The 20,392-nt window shown below is 34.5% G+C and overlaps 1 protein-coding gene across 7 annotated transcripts in view; it reads right to left on the minus strand.

Moving 5' to 3' along the window:
• Nucleotides 1–773: 773 nt before the first annotated feature.
• The window catches only part of IWS1 (interacts with SUPT6H, CTD assembly factor 1), a 41,405-nt gene continuing 21,786 nt past the window's right edge, over nt 774–20,392 (minus strand). For 3 of the 7 annotated variants that reach the window (XM_036237994.1, XM_036237993.1, XM_036237998.1), the window contains 11 exons: nt 19,475–19,664; nt 18,890–18,947; nt 14,410–14,507; nt 13,103–13,253; nt 11,977–12,059; nt 10,729–10,858; nt 9,783–9,900; nt 8,001–8,112; nt 7,429–7,485; nt 6,334–6,445; nt 774–1,755 (listed from right to left, as the gene is read on the minus strand). In XM_036237994.1, coding sequence (XP_036093887.1) covers nt 1,624–1,755; nt 6,334–6,445; nt 7,429–7,485; nt 8,001–8,112; nt 9,783–9,900; nt 10,729–10,858; nt 11,977–12,059; nt 13,103–13,253; nt 14,410–14,507; nt 18,890–18,947; nt 19,475–19,664 — 1,241 coding nt within the window. In that variant the 3' untranslated portion in view covers nt 774–1,623. Of the gene's footprint in view, nt 1,756–4,327; nt 5,894–6,333; nt 6,446–7,428; nt 7,486–7,986; nt 8,113–9,782; nt 9,901–10,728; nt 10,859–11,976; nt 12,060–13,102; nt 13,254–14,409; nt 14,508–18,889; nt 18,948–19,474; nt 19,665–20,392 lie in introns of those variants that run through there. The other 4 variants (XM_036237997.1, XM_036237995.1, XR_004955988.1 and 1 more) reach the window with 4 other exon arrangements.

A 20,392-nucleotide genomic window follows, 5' to 3' on the forward strand; every position in this document is an offset into this window, starting at 1 on the left:
GTGTCTCTTGGTAATTCTTGTAATATTTCAAACTTTTTCATTAGTTTGTTATGGTAATATTATTGCTGATTTTTGAGAAATTGTTCATGAAAGGAAGTTGGCCAACACAACAAACTTTATTGTTCTTATTTTATGAAATTGCCAGACACCCCAACCTTCAGCTAGCACCATTATCAGTCAGCAGCCATCAACACTGAGGCAAGACCCTCCACCAGCAAAGATTATGGCTTACTGAAGGCTCAGATGATGGGTAGCATTTTTTTTTTTTTTTAGCAATAACCTATTTTTGAATTAAGGTATATACATTGTTTTTAAAGATGTAACGCTATTGCATATTTAACAGACTACAGTATAGTGTAACATAACTTATATGCACTGAGAAACCAAAAAACTCATGTGACTTGCTTTATTCTGATATTCCTTTTATTGCAGTGGTCTGGAATGGAATCCACAATATCTCCAAGGTATGCCTACAATTAAAATCAAATACTGAAAATTTCCCTAACAAGATAAATACTAAGAAATAAGATTTTGTTGGTAGGTTGTTTTAACCTCAGCTAGGATGTTGCAATTCAATTGATACTAACCACTTGGAGTTAGCATCACACCTCACAGGTTTAAGGGCTAAGCCCTCCACAAGACTATCTCCATTTCAGTTGCCCAGCTGCAAGTGAAGTCCATCACACTTCTGGCTGACTGGTTACAAATTTGGGGGTTCCCACAATCCCCCAGGTTCAAGAATTCACTAAAATAACTCACAGAAATCAGGAAAGTACTATATTTATAATTTTATTATAAAGGATTCAAATTAGGAGGACCAGCCAAATAAAGACACAATAAAGATCTAGGTGGAAACACAGAGTATCAGCACCCCTTTTTTGTGGAATCAAGGAACGTCACCATCTCAGCACATCAATGTGTTCACCAATCAGGAAGCTCCACTGAGCTCTGGTATCCAGAGTTCTTAATTGGAACTTCACTGTTTTGGCAAAATTGATTAAATCATTGGCCACGTGACTGAATTACTGAACTTAATCTTCAGCACCTTTTAGGTCAGGCCTGTCCAAAGCCCTAACCCTCTAAAAAAGACCTTTAAGGTCTTCCTGGTGACTGGCCCCCATACTAAAGTTACACAGGGACCTACCACTGAGTCACTCTGCAGCATCACAAAGACATTCTTACCACCCAGGAAACCGACAGGGCTTTAGAAGCTCCCTGTCAGGAACCCAGGACAGAAACCAAATTCCTTATTACACCAGTCAGGTAAAGTTGAACTTTGAAAGATAACAAACCACTGTAATGTCTAAGATTTTTTTCCCACTTGCCATTAACCAACTTTGACTCCCACTAAGAATGCATCCTCTAAGACAATGAAGAGACAGCCCCCCAAAACCAGACTGGAATTTTATTGTGTAAAGTTTATAGAAGTGTGACTAGTATTCCTCTGTACAAAGTACATGACAAACAGTTTTAAATACAATGGAGAGAAATGCAAGTCCTATGACAATATTTAATACAAGCTGAACCATTTACAGATACGCTAAAAAAGTTTAAAATGTCATCTTCTTTCTCCGAAGAGTCCATTGCGCATTTCTTAGAGATGGGGACACAGCCCAGGCAAAGTCACAACGGCATTTTATTGCCCTCGATGCTGATTTTCACTGCGTGTGCTGATCTGCTTTTTTTCCTGATATCTGTGAACTTTCTCATCTGTTTATCCAGTCGACTGATACCCTTCTTGGAGGTTCCCTGAAACTAAGAGTGGAGTAAAAATTAAAGAGCAATTATTGATATACATAAATATAGTTTTGTTTTTCATCTTTTTTTTCCTGAAATTTAGCAGTCGGAAGAGCTCCTAGAGCTGGAATAACCAGAATATGTTTCAGGGCCCTTAGGAACAAAAGAGCAAGTACACTCAGCAGGGTAGAAAACACTCTTAATGAAGAGTGATTTTGTTATTGTCTGTGCCTTATTGTTAACTTTTGCCTCAGTCCATGGAAATCTCCTAGAGGAAAAACTGAAACTATGATCCCCGTAAGTGCACCACATTATATTTTGACTGTATGCTTTCCCCTTTTAAAGACCAAATGTGGAGTTGACCACTTGTCATATACACCTTCAAAAAGTGCCAGCACAAAGAATGATGATCTTCTAAGGCAAAAAAAGTCATCTGAGAAAAAGCCTTAAGTGTGATAGATGATGTCAGAGGGTTAGCAAAGCAAATGCATGAAGTGCTGGAGCTCTAGGTTCAGACAGGTAAAGCCTGGCTCTGCCTCAGCAGGTTCTGTGACCTTGGGCAAATCATGCCCTAGTCAGCACTCCTTTTAGGACTGCTGGGCGAAGTTATTGAGAGAATACTGTCACATATAAGCACAGGGGCTGGTACACAGTCAGTGTTCTAAATAAATATCACTATGACTATTATTACTACTTTGCAACTATTAGATTTAGGTTAAGTATACTTGAAACAAAAAGGAAAGAAAATTAAGTCTTAATGCAAAGAATGCTAAAAGAAAGCAGAGTCTGGGAGACATTCCAGGGTTGATGCTAGCGTGAAGAAGTCCCTTTGAGTCCTGGAGCCTACCCGGTCAGATATAAGCAAGAAATTCTACAGGAGTTTGAACATTCCTGAATAAGAGCCATGCTGATAACCATTGATTTTCTAGGAATATGCCAATTCTAATTATTATTTCATATCTGTTTTAATAGCACTGAGTTACCATAAAAATTCATTATCAGATGAGAAAGTGCTATGTTACTATCACCATATTGAATGTCCCAGATTTCCTGAAGAGTCTCAAATATCTAACTTACTTTCAGACAGTGTACCCTGATTATTAGTACTTGCAGTACTAATAAGCCTTACTTATTCAGATCTCTGCAAAATCCCCAACTCCTAGGAGCTCTACACTCCAACCTGGATTCAGCTTGGATTTCTCCTTACCTACTCTTCCCAGAACTTTAACAGTCTGAGCCCTCCCACTCCAGCAACTGAAAAACATCCAGGTTGTATGATCTACTCCTAGTTATAGCTCTTAAGAGTTGTTATAGCTGCCAGATGCCTAGTTTTCCCAAGCCTGAAAACACACAGAACATAGTACCTAATATGCTAAATTCAATGACTTATTTCCTGATTCAAAAACTCTATGCCACTCCCTTTAGATAATAAAAGTGTAATGCAGTTTTATCAGTGAACAGTTTTATCACTGCTTTACCAATAAAAACCCAAAAGCAGCCTAAAAGATTAGCAAAATGGATTAGTTTAAAAAATTATGGTACATGCATACTACCCTGAACATGCCCGATCCCATCTGATCTTGGAAGCTAAGTAGAGTCAGGCCTAGTTAGTATTTGGATAGGAGACCACCTAGGAAGACCAGGCGCTATAGGTGCGAAAAGTCAAAATAAAAAAATAACAGATTTTAAGCTGACAAGGTCCTTGCAATCTGTGAGGTCAACCAAGGGTTGCCCCGCCTAAATAAATAAATAAATAAATAAAGGATTACTTAATTAATTATGGTACAACTGTGTTCTGACACAATCTTGTATCACTGAAGAAAGTTTACTAAAATGAATTTTTACCACGCTATGTAAAACACAAACAAGGTATAAAATACAATTCAAGATTATGCTTTAAAGTTCAGAAAACCCAAAACCAGTAATAATGTTTACATACACATATAAAAAGGACCAAAAAGAAGCAATTCAACATATTAATGTTAAGGTATGGTGAGTTTACAAGTGACATTAACTTTATTTGTGCTTTCTGTATTTAAAAGCTTATATAAAAACATGCATTGCTTTTGTCATTTTAATGTTTAAAAGCACTCCATGGAATAAATTAACATATAAACATACAATGTAGTATACGTTACTTAGGAGAGAAAATAAGAAACCATAGAGAAATGAATAAACAAATTATATATTCACATAATAAATCATTATGCAACTATTATAAATGATAAATCTATAAGGTGGTTTAATGAGAAGTGATCAAAATTTTATACAGCATAATTTTAATTATATTAAAATAGCAATAGAAAGAAAGGCAAAAATATATCAAAGTGCTTTTGAATAGTGGGTGATTTTTCTCTTCACTACTTCAAATTTTTCTACAGTTATAACAAGAAAAAACTAAGTTTGAAGCATTACTGGAAATACATTTAACACATCAAATTGTTAACAATGGTGGCTCAAAGAAAGAGCAGGACTTTGGGAATGGGGTTATTGTAGTATTTTATATTTACTTACATAATTTCAAAAATAAAAATGAAGTATAAAATGAAAAGCTTCATTTGAAAGTCATTGTATCACTCCAATTTTCTTCTTGAACAATACATTTCCTAATAATACTCATTAGTGTTGGTGCAATGTGAAGGCCTTTGTGAATATGTGAGAAATCTTCCTGAGCAGGGGAATAGCACCAGGTGGCTTAAGAACAAGAGAAAGAAATGTAACGTGGGACCACAAGCCCCAAAACATGCCTTATTTTTTTATTTTTATTTTTTCAAAAGAGCTCTATAAGCCATTCTCAGGCCTAGATAAATACCAGTACATTATGGTCTTGGCAGTACTGACGATGAAGTAAAGGAACCCTACTAGAATTTCCCTCTCCTCATGCTGGTCACCTCTCTGTTCCAACAGGAGGTTGGGCCACCTCTTCCCACCTCCCCATCACTCACAGGGAAGGGAAGGCAGAACCAGAGCCAGAAATAGCAGCATATAGACGCACACCTTCAGGATATGAGACGTGTTCCCAAAGTTGACTAGTCACGCATAATGTTTATGACATTTCCTTTACACTGTAGTTTTGAATTCTCACAAATATGTGTGTTGGAGAAGAGAAAATATTATGAAAGAGAAGGATAAAAAGAGGGAAGAGACAGTGAAAAGATAAAAAGAAACAGGTGTTTTGGGACAGGCAGGAGAGAAAGGATATCAAGGGACATAGATAAAAGAAAGACAAAAAGGACGTACAGATGAAGTTTGTGGCACTGAACTAGTAGTGCTCTGCTACCCATTGTTCTCAACAAATAAGAGTGTGCTTTGTTTTGATAGTAGCTTCATAGCAGAGTGAACTGGCAGGAAGGTTGAGTGTAATCCATGAAGTAGCTGCCAAAGTGGGTGTCACAGAGAGGTTACAAAAGGCATACAGCACACTCGGACTCTTAAGAGTACACTACAACAAAGGTGCCACTATTAATCTCAGCAGAGCAGGTCAGGGAGTCTGGCTTTATGAACGTTTCAAAGTCTTTTTCATTTCCAATCACATACTAAATATGACTTAATCAAATTTATCATCTAAGTATTTAGTATCAAACTTTCAGTACTGAGTCCTCAAATGCAAACTGCTGAGCCACTGACAGTAGGAAAAGAAGCTACCTCCCTCCCACTATGAAGCTACTGACCAGTTAATACGCCTGCAATGCAGACTATGGTTCTAGGCCCTAACAAAAGCCTTTTTAATAAAAATGAGTACCAGTCAGGAAGACCAAAATGTTTGTAAGGGAAATAATTATCTATTTGGCTCTAGAGTACTGATAAAGGAAGGGAGTTCCATATCAATTTCTAAATATTCAAGAGGACCTGAATGTCACAAAATGCCTGTTAGGGTCATTATTTCAGAAACTAGAAGTGAGCCTGGCCTTGTCTGGTTAAACAAGCACACACACACTTGTTTTCACTTCAGCTACTGACAATTCAAGCCCATGCACAGAGCATGCCTCCTTGGGGATACCTCCCGGATACACTGGTAGGGCCAGGCCTACAGGGGCATCCTGTTGCCTTCAATGCTGAACTTGACAGCACGGTGCACTCTGCTGAGTCGTTTCTGTTCGGCAAATCGCCTCTTATGCTTTTCCAATCGGTTTAGGCCCTTTTTAAGAATACCAGGCTAGAAAGAGCAGTTGGAATGGAGAATAAAAAAAGATTACTAAGAAGCAATGAAGATCACTGAGTAATATTTACAGTGATGATAGAGGAAGTGTCTACCCTAAACATTTCATAACAGAATTATTTAAAACAGTTGAGAAAGAGAGGAGTGACTACATAAGCAGGTGAGTTCTGATTCTCATAGTTCTAAAAAAATGACTATCAGAACACTTGGCTTCAAGATTCAGTTGAAATAAAGGTATAAAGGAAAAAACCTCTTGACTTGATAATGTTGCTTTAAGTCTGAAGTAAAGCTCATTAACAATGAATTGACCTGGCTCGAAAATAGCTCTCTTTAAATCAGATTAACCTGAAGAGCAGTTAAGGGTCACTAAACACGAAGTAAAAGACAAAACAGTACTTTGCACTTGAGATCCACCATGCAATTCCCTGTATGCTTACCCTGGATGACTCCATCTCTACGTTCCACTTGGGCCTGACAACGTAGTCCTTGTTTGAGGGCATTGGGACCCTCGCCCGGGCACAGAATCCAGGATCTCCAGGTCTAAGAGCCCTGAGAGTGAGAAGAGCATGCTGCTTATGTAGCCAACCACAGCTGGGCCCATCCCTTTCATATGCTCACCTCTTTCAAACCTCCTCTGCCTTCCCAAGGTTTCCTGATCTACCCTTCTGCTGTGTCTTAGTTGGCCTCGCCATCACTCATATTATCGTATGAATTCCTCAACCTCCCTCCCAAAGCCAACTTCCTCCTCTCCATTTCAGTGAATGATAATACCATCATCTCAGCTACTTAGGTCAAAATTTTGGTTGTTATCTTCAAACCTAGCCAATTCCTCCCCCCACTAAATCACCTACTCCTGGAAATTTTATCTCTGCAAAGTATTCTCAACCTTCTGCTTCCCTATTACCATCTGGGTTTAACTGTATCACTGCCCTCAGTTACTCTGCCCTCCAACACATTCTATTCCACGCCACCAGCACTCCAAATCAAACCTGATGACTTCATATCAATGTTCAAAAAACTTTCTATGAAATCACAATGAGAAGTAGAAATTATTCATCTTGATTTAAAGTCTTAAAAATCTGCTCCACATCTAGGTTTCCAACCTTATCTTCCACCACTGCAGGCACCACACTATGGCCCAACCATTTCAGCCTACTTGCCATTCCTAAAATAGGCCTTGCACATGCTATTCCACATCTTCAGCTCTCTTTATCTATTATCCCTCCAAAGACTTTCTGAAAGCATAGACTATTTGTAATTTGATTTTGTATTCCCAGAGCTTAACCCAGAAGTCTAATATATATATCAAGAAGCACAAAATCTTTATTAAATGGACTATTTCTCAATCTTCCTTATATCCTTCAGAGCATCCAATATAATGCTTTGTGGATATTCAATAAATGTTAAACTGAAAATCATCCCCCGCCAATGTGAACATAACATTGTTTCATTTGCTGTTTTTCTTAAAACAAAGCAGCAAACAGAATATTCTTTATATAGGCTAAATAGAAAAATTAATACAAAACCCTTACTTCTCTTCTCCTGTCAACACCTTTTCCAGGTCTCTTCGTGGTGTCTGACCACCAGTGCTGGGAAAAAAGTAATCAATGAAATATTAGGAATGTTGAAACCTTATAACCTTTGATTATAACCCTATAAGATAAGACCAGAGTGAAATAGCAAACTTAGATCACTGGAAATATGATTCCTAATCTTGCACATCAGTTTTCGTTATTTGTAACTAATGACCTTGCCATCCTGGATACAACTGTATCCAGTTTATTGATACAAATGAAATCAATGTTATTTTTCTCTCCTAAGAATTTGGAAGGAAACCAAGAAAGAAAGTTTTTTTCTGCAAGTGGCTGGAACAATACAACAAACCTCCAGAATTGGGGCAGAGGCCACCACATTCCATCAAATCTGGGAGGGGGTGTGGACTTTCATTTATACACTACCCCATATAAAGTAAGATGGTGTTATGAACTACAAAGACATCTAGCTGAAGGATGTGTCCTACTATAGGTTTCCCAATAATCTTATTTACAAAAAAACTGAGTTATGACAATATTTACTCCAATTACTCATACCTGTTCCCTCATACCTGCTCATTCTTCGTCGTTGAGGCATTTGTTCTAGGTCTCTCTGTTCCCTTTCCTCTCTTGTCATTCCTTTGTAGTTTGAAGTAAGACCAAATATAGGCCGAGACCACTCATCTGTAACAAAAATCAACTATTTAGTTCAAAGTAGTATTTCTCCTACCATTCCCTAGTGTAATGTCATATTCTGAAGGTACCATTATTTTAGGACCATTTATAGGATAAACACAGAATATCAATATCAGAACTAGCTCTAGCTAATTCAGAAAATAAGATCATTTAAAACTGTAACCACCACAGAGGTTTAAAGAAAGTAATATTTGACTCACTTTAAATAGTAATCAATTACCTGTGTTATTTCATAAAGACAGCTGAATTTCTAAATTTACTCTACAGAAAATAGAAATCTTGACATTTCTTATGCTAGAAGGCTCCCTATTGTCCAAATGGTCTAAATCTTTAAAAATTACATTTTAATAATACAGGTGTAGAGCCTATACTTCATTAAATCTAAGAAAGCTGCTAAGATGGACATGAAAAAAAGTACTACATGCCCATTGTTTAGTTAGTAAAAGTTCGGAGTTACCAATTGATGTTTTTGTTTTGAAACATGATGCAGCTTATTGCTACATTTAATATACTAGCAAAACAAAAAACCTTTATAAACAGAACATAGGTGTTGTTAAGCTAATAAAGAAGCAAGAAGCATAGCGGCAGGGAGCAGGTATCTATCTTTGAAAACTGACCCACCGACCCCACCCCTGGATTCAGAATCACTGTGGTAATAAGTCATGAGTACCAGTGGGAATATTCTGTTGCTCTCAGTCTAGGGCAAAAAGAGGGCTGAGAATCACTGCATAAAAGCATCAAAAGTTTATTACTTAATAGACAGCAAATTAACAGATTAATAAAATCAAAGATATAATACTTCCCTGGTTTATTAAAAATTTTAAATTATTCTGAAAATGCACCTTGGAGTGAGGTGAATTTAATAAAAAGTTGCTGAGTCTTTTTAAAAAATTTAAATTTCCCTAAAAGCTTTTAATAATCTTAAAAATTCAATAGAAAAATAATTACTGTATTCAGATACAAAAGCAGTTACTTTTTCGATCCTACTTGGAATTAAAATTTTCTTCCAACATGGAGCCCAGGAAAAGTTAAGGAGGGTGATGAAAATGCACATTTTTAATTTTTAAAGCTAAAAGATTTCATAAATAATATGGCAACTGATTAGATGAATTTCAGTTAAGACTCCTCTGGTATCATTAAATAAGAACATGAAAAAGGTTTTGAAAACCATTATAAAGTAACAACAATAGCAACAATGGCTAACATTTCCTGAAGACTAACTATGTGTGTTAGACATTGCTTTACATACACCTTCTTGTTTAATCTTTACAATAACCAAAGTAAACAAAACTTTCCATGTTATAGTGGAGGCAAAACCAAGGCTTAGAGCCTAAGGATATGCAGTAAGGTAGGTGGTGAATCCAGGATGTGAACCCAGGTATGACTAACACTAGCGCCTGCATTCTAATCCTTCTCTCTATATATGCTCTTGATCCACGATTAGAAAATGCATCATTATACTTGCTGTACTTAATATTGGATTGCATACTTCGATATACTGAGAAGCATTTTAAGTCTATAGGGAAAAGGCTGGTATCTATAAGAAGGTATCAACAAAATTTTCTACTCCACTTAATTGATCCATTTTAAATGAATACTGGTAAATATAGTTAAATTTCATAAATACATAAACACAACAAAAAATAAAATGTACATACTGATTAGTTTCCCTGCCATGTCTTTGTTGGACCGTGACTCCTTGGGGTGTTTATAAAGATACATCACCGCTCGTCCGATCCCACTATGCTTTAGGGTCTCCTGGCTCACACTAGGTAGCTGAGAACATAAACACATGCACACATATTAATCACTCAGAAACAGGTAGTCCTACTAATCTATTCTAGAGGAACCTCGGAGACTTGGTTCATTCACAATAGAATAGATAACAAAAAATTCCACGTCAGGATCTATACACATTGAACACGAAGATACTTTGTGGTCACATCAATTTAGTTAAGAGTTCAGGTAAATCCAAGTAAAAGTTAATGTGAGAAATAATCAACTAAGCATACTCAGAGGTTAGCAGTTTAATACAGAGTCAGCACAGGCCTCAGAATCACAGACCTAAGTCTGAACGCAAGCACAGACATCTGCTAGCTATGTGACCTTGGACAAGCCATTTAACTTCTCTGAATCTTAATCTCATCTGTAAAATGGAGTAGACATGCCTGCCTTGCAGATTTGTTGTGAGGGATAAGAACAGTTAGCACATAAAGAGGTTCCTCAGGAATTCCTTCCAATTAGGCAGCTTGCCCAAGATGTCAAAGCCTCATGAAAGTGGTTCAGCTAAAGATTTAAATGCAACTTTATCGACTCTGAAGTTCCTCTCCACAACAATGTCCTCTGCTGTACTTTTCTCATATAAACTGTATATACTCCAAGATCTTTTTCCTTCAATACTAGTTACATTAAGTTTTATCGGGCCTTCCTTTTATTCTCATTTTATTTGGTATGATTCCTTTCCTAGAAAACATACTGAATAAAACCCCTCTTCAGGCAGGCATTGGGAGAGAATGTGTAAATACATGGTAAAATACAGAGTTTGTGATAATACTAAACACATTAGATAATTAATGAAGAGCGAAGAGATTATCTGCTTCTAACCTCTTGGAGAATCTTCAACAGCTCCTCTCGAATCTTTAGTGCTGGCAAACTCCTGTCTGGTAGAGGTGACAGCCATTCTTTGATGGCAGACATCACACCACTGTCAATAAATGTTTCTTTAAGGTCTTGCCTGCAATAATAATTTTTTTAAAAAGTCAAGTCTATATATGTTGGTTCTACTGTAGATTCCTTTGGATTTTCTTAGATATTTAGTGATGTTTCCAAAATTTCCTTTTACAGAGTTACACATTATTTACTGAGCACCTATTCACAGATTTCAAAAGCAATATGAGATTTAGTTCCTATTTTCAAAAACAGACCTGACAAGATGATTTGTTAAAAACAAAACAAATCTAAATTACACAAGATAGGTTAACGCTAATATATATGGTACAGAGAGTAAGAATAATGAGCTCTAATCATTACAATTACAAAACTAATGTCTAATCAGAATAGTGATTCTAAAACTGTTTCAGGTGATAGAAAACCCAGAATTATGGTATTCTTTGCAGGACACAAGGGAGAATTCCATTCACCTAGCAGAAAAAAAAATACCAATGAAATAATGACATTTTAATTCCATTTTATATACTAAAATCAATTAACAGAAAACATGACAACATCATATATATGAAATCTGCCACAGATAATTTTGTCTGTTGGGCTAGAGGTAGCAATTTTCTAGTAGGAAGTCCTAGACCATGCTGTTGGTAAACTGGTATACTAATGCATTTCTCCAGCCATCCAAAGTTGGCTAGGTAGGTTCAAGGAGAAATTAAAGTTTCTCAGGCATATGAGCAATAAAATGGTAGAAAGGATTTATCAAAAAAGTGTCTTTATACAGAAAGATCAATGACATAATTCATGATGTAAAACCAGGCTACATAAGCCTCGGACAATATGTGCTTCAAAGAGTCTCCCAGGATTTGCTCTGTTCTCAATCATACTAGGAGAATACATGTAATTTTACCAGACTGAAAACTGTCTATAAGGAACAAAATTAGTGATTTCCGACTTTTTCTTTCATCAGTATCAGTTTGCTATTTGTTCTGTTTGCATCAGGCATAAAGGTTTAAGAAAATTTTGCGAGGAAGTAACATTTAGGAAATTCTATTCATTATTATTTTTCTGTGAATTGATAAAAGGCAATCAATCATTCTCTGATATCTCTAGGACACAAATACATAGTTTAAATATTATTCCGTTAAAATGAAAAAACTTGTTCGTTCAATAAAAGAGAATACTTACTTCTTAAGGTGCATAACCACAGTAGGTAATAATGTTAATTTTTTTAGGGCTGGCTTTTTTTGATTGTTCAACTGTCTGTCTTCCTATCCGAGAAGAAAAAGATTTTTTTAAAAAGTCATTATTAATAATAAATTACAACCATTTTAATTCTACACTGTAAAATAAAGCAACAATTTCTTTGGGAAACTACTTTTTGTAGTCCCCCCCCAATTCTTTATCTGTCTGTGTCAAACTCATAAAACCATTAGAACAATTTGCTTTAACAATTACATATTGAGAGGAACAATTTTAATTTAAAATATTAGCAAAATTATAAAGTTTTCAGAGTTCACTTAAGGTACAAAATTGTACCTGGGAAAATTTGGTTTATCATCAAATAATTTTCCAGCCGTGAGGCTTGTATCATAATGGAATGTTATTAAAGAAGAGTTTCAGTATTTACTTGTGCATTTCTAAATTAGAAAAATTTCAAATTCTACAAACATAAAATAATATACTCCTGATACGTACATTTCAAAAAAAAAAAAAATAAATAAATAAACACACATGACCAGTCTTACTTTAGCTATTTCTCTAACTACTCCCCTGCACCTCTTGAATTATTTTGAAACGAATTCTAGACACATATAATTGGATCCATAAATACTTCAGCAAGTGCCTCTAAAAGATCAAAACTTATTTTCCACAAATTTATAAAATTTGGGCAGTATTTTAAAATGTAATGAGTTAAATGCAATCTCTTAAGCAGAGTGACATGAATTTATAAAATAATAAATATGTTTATGACTTTTTACATGTGAAGAAAAATGAAACTTTGTAGTAAACTAGCCAAACTCAAGAGTGAAATCTCTCTTCCATAAAACTAGCAAAGCCGTTCAATTAAAGGGGTCATTTTCCTTAAGTCTTCTCACTTTTTTCTAAACATGCTACTAAAAAATTAAAATTATTTTCACACTTAAAATTTAGAACAGTAAAGGCTTTATTACAAAAACAAAGTATCTTAAAGGTAGTTTAAACAAGGATTAAACTAAAAAGCAAAAAAAAACCAACGACAACAACAAAAACAAGCCATACAACCAATTAAATAGGAGAAAGAAAAGATGAAGCTAGATGTGAGCCATCTCACCTCAGCGGCTTCATTCATCTTGACAATCATGGCGCTCACAACATCGTCAGCGTCACTAATAAAAGTACCACCATCACGGTTGCGTCTGCGCTTGCCACTCATGCTCTTTTTCCGCTGCAACATCATCTCAAAATCCGACAGAAAGTCCATACTAAGTAGTAACACAAAATCAAGTGATACACAAAATGCCTGTTAAATACACTTCTTTTTATCACACTTAAGAACCACCAACTTTCTTAATTCTAACTCAATGAAATGCTACCTTCTTTTAAAGTATAAGTACTTGTATAATATGCTTTTAAAAGAACACGTAATCCTAGATTTTATTTCAACTTCTGTACTATCCCAATTGGTATACACTAAACACTAATGGCCTTAAACTTTTCATATACTAAATTAACACTTGCATGTATTGGCCTGAGAAGGAACACTTCAAATTTCAAGTTCTGGTTCAGGGGACATTGCCTGCAATTCCATGGTACAGTTTTAGCTGCATTTCCTTTTAGGAGAAATATAGTGGTATTCAGTTATTTGAAGATTTCTGTCTTCTACAGCATAAGTAGAAAAAAAATAAACTGCTGCTTTTCAGTAATAAGAAGTACAATTCTCAAAACATAATGCGACTCAGATAAAATTGAAAATCTATAGACATGCTAAGAGCCTCAGACCTTTATAGCTTTCACCTGAACCATTACACTTAGAATGTTACCTTGCTCTCTGCCACTACCATATAAATGAGGTATGATTTATGTGATAATACAATTTCCAAAGGTATTGCCAAACTCATTTAGCTTAACCTTGCATGTCACTAGGAATTAAAAAGGAAACTAATTCTTAAAGCATTATTTTTACAACTATAAGCAGTAACTAATGACTTATTCTATGTTTGGCATCTTTCAAGATACCAGATTTTTCCAAACACAGATTCTAACCATCTCAACAAAATTACGTGTAATACTATCAATATATTAGTTAATATATCAATATATTATAGGACCTCAAAAATAGCTTTTCTATGTAGCAAATTTTTCAGAGAGCTTACTTGGTAAGATATAAATTAAGAACCTGGTACCACGTAACTCCACAAATTAAGACAGTTGAGCATAGAGCAAATAAATAAAAGAAAAATAACAGGAGCAAATAATTTTTGGACAGCATTATACAGGGAAAGAAGAGAGAAAAATGGAATGGATTTCTTCCTCTACTTAAAAAGGACCCAAATTACGAAATTAAAGTTAGACTGTCTCTACCTTAATTTTTTAAGTTCTCTTTTAAAATAGTGCTTAAAAAAAAAACAAAAAACTCACTGTTTTCCTCTCTTTATGTTATCATCAGAATCTGAATCTTCTGCTTCTTTTAATTGTGTTTCACTTTTTTCTTCTTCCAAATCTTCTTGGTTAAAACCCTAAAGGCAGAGTAAGTTAGCTAAAATTACCACAACCACATTAGATTTTCTTCTGTATTAACTGCTCTTTTTATACTTTAAATGCAATATATTCACGAAGAACAAAAATTAAATAGGTACCAAAGGGCATATGCAAAAAAGTTCCCATTCTAGCCAAGTGTTACTTTCTTGTGACTCCTTCCAGATATAGCCATTTATACAAGCACTTCTACATATACATTTTTACTACCCTCCCCCTTCATTATACAAATAGAAGAATGCTATACACACCCAAGTACAGTATTGTTATGCGCTTTCCACATTTAACAATACAATCTCTGGAGACCAATTCATATCAGGCTATCTTCATTCTTTTTAAGGCTGTAGACTATTTCATCGCATGATTGCAACTGTAATTTGTTTATACATTTCCTTACTGACATTTAGGTATGTGTATTTGAAATTTTGAGAAATATTTGCCAAACTGTCTTTCACAGAGGTCATATTAACTAACTCTCCTAGCATGAATGCACCTGTTTGCCCACCTTCACAGCAGGTTATCAAATACTGATATTTGCCAATCTTCGGACTAAAAAGAAAAAGGCACCTGTGTAGCTTTCTTTCATTCTTTTACTATAAGGCTGAGCATTTTTTTCATGTTTTAAAAGCCATTTGTAATTCTTTCTCTGTGAATTCTCAATATCCTCTGCCTAATTTTCAGTAAAATCTTTGCCTGACTGGTGTGAAAAACTTCTTAAAATTAGGGAAGTTAGCCCTCTGTAAATGACAAACTGCACAATCCTCACATTTGTACAGTTTGCTCATTTATAGTAATGTTTTCCAGGAATAACTTTTTTATGTAACTGAGATGGTCAGTCTTTTCTTTGTACCTTTTAACTTTTACATCATATTTAGAATGGCTTTCCTAATAGTTGTTGGGAAGTTTTGTTATTTTTCTCACTGAAATGAACCTATAATCAAATTGACATTAACTCTCCAAACTAGAGAAACATATACTGTTCTTATAAAATGTTGCTTAACTGAGTTTGAGCTCCACGAGGCCAATATCCAACCAATCTCTGGCACAGAGGCTCTCAAATATTTGCTGATTTGTTCCTTTCCATTTTCCTTAGGTTTACCCTGTAATTCCTCTACCCTCTTAAACTATATAAATTCAACTTCTTTCACTCTTACATTAGTAATAAAAGTGCTGACTTCTTTTTTAACTGAGGAACGGTTTAATGAGAAAGTTTTAAATTTCTGAGTGGCAAGAGTGTTTTGCTACTTCTGTTGCTAATTTTCAATTTCATTGCACTGGATTCAGAAAATGTTGTCTATATATGTACTTTTTTTTGCAAAACCTTGATTTAAAATTTATTTATCTTCCACCCCTTGGCAAAGCACATTTTATTTTTATTATTTTTTTTTGCAATTCTCCATCTTGACTGATTTTTAATTTTTGATTTAAAATTTATATGAAAGTGCAAAGAACTAAGAAAAGTCAAGTTAATTTTGAAGAATAAGCTAACAGGACATAAACTATTAAACATCAAAAGGTATTAATGGTGCAAGGATAAACAAACCGAAAGAAAAGATACTGAAGAAACAGATTGGAAAATATATAAAAACATTTGCTTTATGACAAAGTTGGCATTACACAACAGTAAGAAAGGATGGCCCAGGTCAACTGGATATTCCAAATGGGGGAAAGATCTTGACTACATCTCATACATAAACAAAAACCCATTCCAGGTGTATTATACAACTAAATGTGAAAGATAAATAATTGAACTTCTAGAGTATAACTCAGGAGGTCTTATAACCTTGGGGATACACAAAAATTTTCTAAGAATTAAAATCTTAACATAAAGGAAAAGACCAGTGAAATTGATTTATATTAAAATTAAAAACTTTTGTTCATCACAAGATTAGAAAGTGAAAAGCCACAGAATAAAAGAAATGTTTTAACTTTTATAATCACCAAATTTGTACCCAGATTTTATTAAAACAAGAGTCTTCTGTAGTTTCTTGTTCACTTGTTCTTTCAGTTACATTCCATTTACAGAATTGTTCATTTCTCTTTGTAGTTGTCTATTTTTGTTTTGTATATACATACTTAAAGCCATGGTTTTAGAAATACGGCTAGGTATAATTTTAAAACCTTTTATCAGTATAAAGTTAATCTCGGATAATGTTGTTTACCTTAAAGTCCAACTCTTTGCTACTCATATAGTTATGCCAGTTTTCTTTTGATTAATGCTCAGATGGAGTATCTTTTGCCATCCTTTTATTTTCAATGTTTCTTTATCTTCTGTCTCAGATGAGTCTTGAAATTCATTCAGTTAGTTTCTAAAATCCAGTTGGACCATCTTTGTCTTTTAACTGGAGCATTTAATACATTTCAATTTAATGTAATTTCTGCTATTACTAAAATCTGTTACCTTACCATGTGCTAACTGTCCTCTTGTTCATTATTTCTTTTCTTTTCTTGCCTTCTTCTGGATTCATTAGATTTTACTATTCTACTTTTTTCCTCTATTAGGCTGGAAATTACAGATTACATTAATCTTTTTAGTGGTCACTTTAGAAATTACAGTAGACATCCTAACTTATCAAAGTTTAAGTACTGTCACATATATCTGCAAAGACCTGTAAACACTTCAATTCCATGTATATTCCCCATTTGTTATCATTATAATGTTTAATTTTATATATTTTTAAAATCATAGCAGATGTGACTCTGTTTTGTATAGTCAACATTCATTTAGACTTATCTACACACTTTTGTTGCTTTTCCCCCTTCCTGTATCCATGACCTTCCACTTGAGATTTTTCTTTCTGCATTTAGTATTTCCTTCGGTGGTATATTAAGACGAAATAAGAAGGGAATATTTACTCCTGAAAAGTATTTTTGCTGAATAATAACGGAATTACAAGTTTACAGTTATTAGATTCTATAGTTTCTGTTGAGAAGTTAGCAGTTAGTCTAATGGTTGCCTCTTGAATGTAATTTTTTTCCCTCTGGCCTCTTTTAGGATGTCACTGTTTTCTTTGGTTTCGTGCAATTGTATTATGATGTATTTAGCTGTAGATTTCCTTGTATTTATCCTACTTGTAATCTGTAGAAATTCTAGAATCTATGACATCATGTAGCATTTATTTAAATATTGTTCCTGCTATGTATACTATGTATATTTTCCCCTCTCCTGGGATTCTATGTTAAATCTTGCTCACATATAAATTTTCTTCTTCTTTTATAATTTTTTGTACTCATATATCTCAATATTTGATTCTAAATAGTTCTTTCTAACCTATCTTCCAGTTTACTCATTTTCTTTTCAAATATGTCTAATCTGTCATTAAATTTATCCACTAAGTTTTTAATTTTGGTTACTGTATTTTTATAGTTCTAGAATTTCTACTTGGTTCTTTTCCAAATCTGCCTTTTTAAAAACTGTTCTGACAAAATCTGTCATCTTTTATCTCTCTGAACACTGTTTTAAGGCAATTCCTAAAATTCTTAGATATAGAATCCCTATATCTCTATTGTCTTCTTTTACTTCCTTTCCTTTTTCACATTGTCTATGGTATACCATACTGTGTATTTGAAAAACTACATAAATAATGAGGCCTACGATGATATTACCTTTGTCTAAAAAAGATTTGTTTACATATGTCAGGTACCTACAACACAGACCAATTGTGTTAAGAATCATTGTAATAAAATTTCTGAGATTCTCTAGGTTGTTAGAAGACTTGAAGCTGGCCTAAAATCTGAGCAAAAGCTATTTCACTTACAGTTCGCCCTTAATCCTAGAAGTCTCAGTCTAGAGCATGGGATTTTTAGGGTCTCCTAAACTCAGCAGGCCCTGACCTCCAAATTTTGCCTCTTGAGCCTTGAGCCTGTCAAAATATGATCAACAGTTCTCTCAGCCTGAATAGGCAAACATCCCAGAAAAAAAATTTCTAAATACTGAGCCTACCTCTCTTTAGGTTTGTCTTTTCCTATTTCGACTTAGTAATTCTTTGCTACTTTGTTCCTTTAATGGTGAGCAGATTTTTAAACATTTTGCCTAGCTTTTCTAGTTGTCCTTAACAGAAGAAATTACCTAGCCTGTAACTGCTAGAATCAGAAGTTCCAGAACTATCATGAATCTTTCTTTTTAGCAATGTAAAGTGCCTTCTGTTATCTCTTAATGTGTTCCCACCTCCTTAATTCAATTTTGCCACTCATTTTCCTTTAACACCTTTGTAGACCCTTTTATTTCACTTTCTGAATCCCTTTTAGTTTTTTATTGAATATCTCGTTATTTATTTCTACTTATTTGAATCCATTAGAGAACCACTGCCATAAAAACAAAAAAAAAGCAGTCACAGAGGAAATATTTCCATCTTATACTTACTGTAAACTCTTCTTCTTCTTCATCACCAGATTCTCCAAATATATCTGCAATAAGATTTCTAGAAGAGAAGGAAATATAAAAAACCTTCATTTGTTTTCTCATTTGTATAGAAACCATAAAGTATTTTTCTAATAGGATATAATTTACATATAGTAAAATGTGCCAATCTTGTGTCCATTGTGGGTTCTGACAAAAGTACACATTCAAGAAACCATTACCTTAATCAAGATATAAAACAATTCCATCTCCTCAGAAAGTTCCCTTGTGGCCCCTTCTAGTCAGTTTCCCTATCAGCATCCTAGAGCCAAACACTACTCTATTACCACAGATTGGTTTTACCTGTTCTTGAACTTCACTTAAGTGGAATGATACATGTTTCTTTTACCTCTTTCATGTAAGGTAATATTTTTGAGATTTCATCCATTCTGTAGTGTGTATCAATAGTTCAGGAACTAAAATCCAGAATCCCTCAACATATTATACCTCACAATGAAATTTTAATGCAAATTTAAAAAACTTAATAGACAAATCCCTTTCTACAACCTTATATGAACCTCTGAAAACTCACTTTACACTGTCACTTACTCTTCCTCATTCCCTGATTCACTGTCACTCCCAAACAAATCCTTCTCTTCATTTTTCTTATTGCATAATTCTTTTGCTGCTTCTTCTTCACTATCGGATGCTACAGTCTTCTCTCTTTTGCCTGATTTGTCTGATGTAACATCACTGTCAGAGTCCTCTGCATCAGAGACAACACGACTCTTCTTTGCTGCTGTCAAAAAAAAAGTCATTAATCTTATTCTGTCATGTTCATTGTACAAGTACGACACGTGTTTTAAAATGGCAGTATGTGTCTAAATCAAAGGCCTTCTGAAAACACAGTTTAGAACTTTAAAAAAATTACTAAAAGGTTCATTCAGAGTCACCTTACAATTATTTGCTATCGTTTAGGAAAAAGTGGCCAAAAGATGAAGACTGACATCATCAATTGCTAACTTTCCTTTCGGGGAACAGAGAAAATCGGACTAGACAGATGAGCATAATTAGAATTCTTTCTATGCTGCTTAGTACTAGCAGAGCAGAGTTAAAAAGGTTGGATATTCTTTTGTGGAATCGCCATGTTCTTGATTGTCACTGGCCAGTTTGGAATCTCTCATCCCTCTTTGTAAAGTAGCACATATGTGGTGTTCTTTTTTCCTTCTCCTGAAACTGTGGTCAGGTTATAAGGGAGTGTGTCTTTTCCAAAAAAACAATAAGTTTCATAAGAAAGTAATCAAGTAACAAAGAGTGGAATAAAAAGAGGTACGTGTGGAAACTTAGCCAGGATGGCATCTAGTACATTAGCTGTTTAAGAGTACAGCTAACTATGGATTCAAGTCAGTCTTCATATAAACATATTTCTTTGAAATAATACCCTTTCTGGTAAAAAAAGAAAAAAACACCTAAATCTTTCATTTTCTCATTGAAATGTAGTCTAGTTTATCATTTTGAGGCAGTCGG

The sequence above is a fragment of the Rousettus aegyptiacus genome, unplaced genomic scaffold, assembly GCF_014176215.1.
Source record: "Rousettus aegyptiacus isolate mRouAeg1 unplaced genomic scaffold, mRouAeg1.p scaffold_m13_p_2, whole genome shotgun sequence".
Classification (NCBI taxonomy): Eukaryota; Metazoa; Chordata; class Mammalia; order Chiroptera; family Pteropodidae; genus Rousettus; species Rousettus aegyptiacus.